This window comes from Penicillium crustosum, assembly GCF_028827405.1.
Source record: "Penicillium crustosum strain IBT 35664 chromosome Unknown utg000002l_segment0_segment0, whole genome shotgun sequence".
Lineage (NCBI taxonomy): Eukaryota > Fungi > Ascomycota > Eurotiomycetes > Eurotiales > Aspergillaceae > Penicillium > Penicillium crustosum.
In genome coordinates this window covers 4,783,795-4,789,794 of record NW_026623123.1, presented here as the reverse complement: position 1 = coordinate 4,789,794, position 6,000 = coordinate 4,783,795, and the positions used below count along the sequence as shown (strand labels likewise).

At 46.6% G+C, this 6,000-nt stretch overlaps 2 protein-coding genes across 2 annotated transcripts; one reads left to right on the top strand and one right to left on the bottom strand.

Moving 5' to 3' along the window:
• Window positions 1–2,324: 2,324 nt before the first annotated feature.
• On the top strand, window positions 2,325–3,428 carry N7487_005313 (alkene reductase; the record flags this gene model as incomplete). The annotated part of the gene is made up of 1 exon (XM_056873060.1): window positions 2,325–3,428. One exon carries the CDS (start codon window positions 2,325–2,327, stop codon window positions 3,426–3,428), a length of 1,104 nt encoding a protein of 367 aa, XP_056730780.1.
• An 871-nt stretch (window positions 3,429–4,299) lies between these two features.
• N7487_005312 (Ty1/Copia family ribonuclease HI) lies at window positions 4,300–5,154 on the bottom strand (the record flags this gene model as incomplete). The annotated part of the gene is made up of 1 exon (XM_056873059.1): window positions 4,300–5,154. The coding sequence occupies one exon, from the start codon at window positions 5,152–5,154 to the stop codon at window positions 4,300–4,302; it is 855 nt and encodes a 284-aa protein (XP_056730779.1).
• Window positions 5,155–6,000: the final 846 nt, after the last annotated feature.

Below are 6,000 nucleotides of genomic sequence, written 5' to 3'. Positions count from 1 at the left end.
CACATTTTGAACAATCCCAGGCCCGACTTCGTCGTAAGAAGGTGCCCTGGAAGAAGGCTATGCTAGCGGCTCTTGAAGCTGGAAGGGAAAAGCTTTCGGTATACTACCAATTAACAGAGGAAGCCCATGGTAGCTTATACGCCATAGGTACCATTCTTGCTCCCCAGTATAAGCTCAAGTTTTTTGAAGGCCCAGAATGGTTAGGTCAGGTTCAGCTCAATGATACTATTTCCTCTTGGCATGATATATACAAGTCTTCGCTTTATAGCCATCTTGAAGACTATTCGAAACATCAGCCAGAAAGGGAAGTACCACCCACAGCGATACCTTCGGCACATTATACAGAGGATGAAATGGCAAGCCTTCTCGCTGAGGATCAGCCACCGCCCCCACTACCATCAAAAGCCACTGGTTGGGAAGAAGAACTTAAGGGATATCTCAATCTTGGTAAGTTTATACTATCCTTTTACTATTTTACGAACCACGTTACTAACTCTCTATAGAATGGAGCGCAACGAATCCATGCCATTTCTGGAGGGAGAATGCGCGTAACTTTCCGACACTCGCAGGACTTGCACGGGACGTCTTTTCGATCCCAGCCACAGGCGCAGGTGTTGAGCGTCTCTTTAGTACTGCTCGCGATATTTGCCATTACCGACGGGGCTCTTTAAATGAATCGACGATTCAAGATCTAATGATGCTCCGTTGTTTATCAAGGTTTGACATTAGAGATGAAGAAACTGAGGATACTGTTCAACCTGAATCCGTTCTTAACCAAGACGAAAGAACAGAGATTGACGAACAAAGGGAGGTAGGACTTCCTGACTATACGCCAGAGCCAATCAGTGATGGTGAAGATGGCGAAGACAGTGTAGACGATGAAGCCGACAACGTTAATCCAGACAATATGGATACCGCCACAGAAGAGGCAGAGCCAGATCATTCTATACGCCACCAATTACCAGTGATTCCGTTCAGTCAACAACGTCCCCAAAGAGAACGCAAGCGACGAAGAGATGATGATTTGTATACTTATACATAATAGAGATAGATTAGTATAGAATTTTTTAACAGCTGTTAAAATATCAAATTCTACTGTCTATCAGAAATTGCGCTCTAGATATAGCACTGCAAATCTACTATTTTTGTCCTAATACCAAGCCCAAAGTATTATTATCTCTATTCTTTGAGTAATTAAAATACCCAAAAAAACAGTGGCATTCTTCATAAGTTATGCAGGTCACATTTTTCTACATGTTTGCACTGTTTACAGTCCCATGGGAGTCCCATCAAAGTCCCATGGGAGCGGACTGGACTGCTTAGTCCCATTCTTGGCACTCCCATGGGACTTGATGGGACTCCCATATGGTCCCATGGGATAGTCCCATGGGACCACTCCCATGGGAGTTGGCAAGGTCTACGCCCATCTTGAGTTACAATCGAAGGATTTAAAACTCCTAGAATAATAACACAAGTCTTTAAGTGATATAATTGACAGAATTTAGTGATATAAGCTTATAAAATAAGAATTATACTAATTATCTTTCGATCTACCTATAAGAAATATACTAGAGTAAGAGATAAAGTAGAATCCATAAGTAGTATTTTACTTATGGAAAATGCTAGGCATGTACCACTGACTTGAATATATATCTTCAAGCTGTTACAGTATGATTTGATAAGTTAATAAAAATACCACACAATATGATGTATTTCGATTAAAATTTTATTCCAATTCGTATCATATATATACTAGTTTCTCATATACATAGATATTTCAGTAAAATTTATAGATGTTGTAGATTAAAACTGCCATTTTACATGGAGTTGGCAAAACAGGTGTAAATAACAGTTATTTATTATGCAAAGTCAGCGAGTTATACGTCCATTTTGGGTGACTTTATGCAATGGTGGGCATCGTGGGCATGCCCGCCGTGGACGGGCCTTGGGCACCTCCTAGGTGCCCATGGACGGGCGATGTCGCAGTCTAATCATGATGTCCGTTGACCTTTACACGCGAAGCCAAGGTACGAGAACCGCGATATTGTTATAATACTGTACTGTATCATAGCGTCTACTTCCTGCCTTCCCAAGGTTCCGAATATGACGAAGTCTTTGACATCATGATAGCATCTCCATTGAATCATCTTTACCTTCGGCTATTAATTACAGTCTATAAATTGTCTTGTAAGTGATTACAGGTAAATATTTAAACAGCAATTAAGTACCTAGGCACTACATCAAATTTTCACTTTCATGTTACCCATCATACCTCCACGACTTCGGGAATATACAGCATTTAGTCAGCAACTTGTAATCTCACCATGTCGAAACTCTTTGAACCACTCAACATTGTGCACAAAGATTTAAAGCACCGCATCGTCATGGCACCCCTTACCCGGTTCCGTGCGAGTGACGACCATATTCAACTCCCCATGACAGTTGAATACTACTCTCAGCGTGCTTCCGTCCCGGGAACCTTGATTATCACAGAAGCCACAATCATCTCACCAAGCCACGGCGGTGTCCCCAATGCCCCGGGCATCTGGAACGACGCTCAAATTGAAGCCTGGAAGAAAGTAGTGGATGCCGTGCACGCGAGAGGGTGCTTCATCAACTGCCAGCTCTGGGCACCCGGTCGGGCGGCTGATAAAGCCACACTCTTGAAAGAAGCTGGGCATGGGCTTCTGTCGGCCAGTCCAGTCTCTTTGACAGATTGTGCCTGTCAGCCCCAAGCCATGTCGGAAAGTCAGATCCAGGACGCCGTCCAGGATTATGCGCAAGCGGCGCGGAATGCGATGAAAGCGGGGTTTGATGGGGTTGAGATCCACGGGGCTAATGGCTATTTGCTAGACCAGTTTTTGCAGAATACCTCTAACCAGAGGAAGGATGCTTATGGTGGAAGCGTGGAGAATCGCGCACGGTTTCCCTTAGCTGTTGCCGAGGGGGTCGTTCGGGCGATTGGGCCAGATAAAATTGGGTACCGTATTAGCCCTTGGAGCTCGTTCCAGGGCATGCGGATGGGCCATCCAATTCCTCAGTTTTCTTATCTGGTTGAGAACCTGAAGACTCTGAAGTTGGGGTATCTCCATGTCATTGAATCGAGGGTGCACAACAATGTTGATGTCGAAAAGACGGAGGGAATCGAGTTTGCGTTGGATATCTGGGGAAAGACTTCTCCTGTGTTGGTTGCTGGCGGATTTACGCCGAAGTCTGCGAAGTATGCAGTCGATCAAGAGTATCCGAACAACGACATCGGTGTTGTCTTTGGAAGATCTTTTCTCGCGAACCCGGATTTGCCATTTCGGATTGAGCATGATCTTGACCTCACTAAATACGATCGATCGTCGTTTTATGCCCCAAAGCAGGCTGAAGGGTACACCGATTACCCGTTCAGCAAAGAGTTTTTGGTTTCTGTGTCAGGATAGGCATGCTATTCAAGGAATGACCGACGATGAGACTGGGATAGCCGTTCAATTTGTGCAGAATAGAAAAAGAGGGTTCGACTGTATATCCTTCAAATCAGCGCTATCCAACCCCTAGCAGACCAATCAGCCACAATATCAAGCTCCTCAGTCACCAACACAATATGTCAGAAATATGGTGAATTTGCATGCGGATTTCTGGGTATTCACCCAGAGTATCTTACGACATCAATATCAGGTACCTCTCATAAAAGTGTGTCGGAACGTGGTCGTTACAGTACGAACTAGTACGGGCATAGCCAACTGAGTACTTGAGAATGTGATTTTGAAAATAAGGCTATAAGAGAATGCCCTGAAACGGAGGAACGTAGTGAAAGGGTTTACAACCGTGGGCCTGCCCTGAAACGAACGAAGTGATGAGAGGAGGGGGAAACTAGGCCTCGCCAAACGCGGGTTCGGGGCGGGTTTTTGGAAAATCTGTTGGTTTATTAAGTGATGCTTCAATGCTCATATTATTGAGGGGAGTTGATTGTGTGTTATGTTGCATGTATTGTGTAAGATACAAGTAGACTGAGAAGTCAAGTATATGAGTATGCATGTGATCCCAACCTCATTATTATCCATGCAACCAGGGTATCTCAACAAAATCTTCTTGCGTACCCAAATTACCCGTTTGTACCCATGGAAATGTGAGAGTCGGGAAGCACACCGCGTTCCTATTGGACGACTAACTCCTTATATACAGCTGACTACGTCGGGCGCTAAACCCAAAAGGGGAGAGGGAGAATCCTAACACCCCTCGAACCGACACAGGAAGCAAAAGGACAGAAGCAAAACATCCCAAACCAGAACACAGCCAATTCGATATGTCCATTCAGAAGACCCCAATCTGGCCCCCGAATCTCTTGAACGATTCCTCAGCCAGTGGCTTCGTGAAACCGTCAGCTGCCATATCCCTCGTGCCGATTGGAGTCGGGTTGATGATACCCCTGGCAGCAATGTCGCGGACGTAATGATATCGAATATCAACGTGCTTGGAACGCCTAGAAATGAATGACGTTCGAACAAGATCATGGGCACCCTTGTTGTCCATGTAAAATGTAATGGGCTCGGCGTCTGCCGCATATAAACCCATGTCGGCCACCAACCTAGTGAGCCACTCGACCTCTCTCGCAGCGTCGGAGACCGCCATATACTCGGCTTTGTTAGAGCTCAAAGCCACAGAAGCCTGGAGGTGTGATCGCCAAGATACCGGGCCGCCAGCTAGAAGCATAACGTACCCACTACAAGAACGGCGTCCCGGTGTAAGGGGACCGCCCCAGTCTGCATCGGTGTACAGTACTGGTGGAGGCAACATTCCGCTGCCTGGTCTGAAGACTATCCCAAGTTGTTTGGAGCCTTTCAGATATCGAAGAACCCTCCGTTGTGTGGATAGAGTCTTCTGTGTTGGTACAGTGTTGAAGTGGGCCAACAATGTTGGAACTCTTGCGATTTCAGGTCGCGTATGGGATGCAAGCCACTGCAATGACCCCGTTACGCTCTGATATTGTCTCTTGTCAATACTCAGGTCATGCAAATCGTCAATGACCAGACCCGGTTCAATCGGAGTGGCAACAGGATAGCAATCCGGCATTCCTGCATCGTCCAAAAGCTTGTCAATGAAGTCAGGCTGCGATAGCTTAATGCCTGCTTCTGTCTGTTCAACGCGAAGCCCAAGGTAGTGCTCCATTTGGCCAAGGTCCTTAATAGGGAACTGTTTTCCCATTTCGGAGAGGATCCATTGTATCTCGGTGCGGTTGGCACCGATGATTCCGAAATCGTCGACATGTGCAGTGACATATAGATTCGGTTTCGTCTTGTGAAGAAATAGCCCTGCATCGTAAGGGCTGATTCGGAAGCCAATTGCTTCCAGTTTCTCCCGGAGGGTGTCGTACCAAATCCGGGCTGCAGGTATAAGGCCATAGAGGGCCTGTTTGAGCTTGCAGACAAGAGTGCCTCTCTCGCCCTGCTCGAATCCATACGGTTGGCGCATGTAAACTGAATTTGGTAGCTTCCCATTCAGGAAAGCTGTGATAGCATCAGCTTGAGCTATATGCCATCCATAATGTGCGGCGGCAGCGAATAACACCAATTTTGTTGATGCCATGACAAAAGGTGCTGCTGTTTCGCCCCATAGGGATTGATGTCCGTTGGAAATATTTCCACGGATCACCCACCGCGCTTTATATCGCGTGGTGCCGTCGACTGCCTGCTTCTTCGCGAATCCCCACTTGCCAGGGATAGGACGTAGCCCAATTGGGACGTCCCCAGTGCGATTCAATTCCCACGTGTTCCGTTTGTGCAGGTCGTCAACTTCATTGCGACATGCTGCGTCCCAAAGGACCCGATCGACGCTTTCCATAGCTTCCTTGAAGCTTCTTGGCACATCCGCTGCCGACTGAGATGTTTTGGTCATGGCTGCGAAGACTTTGACTTCTTTCGCAGGTCGTACCCAATTATCATCGGTGATTGGGTCCGTAAGCTCCTCGGAGCTCGTTGAATCAGGCGTTTGTTTAGTCACTTGCTCCCCCCTTGG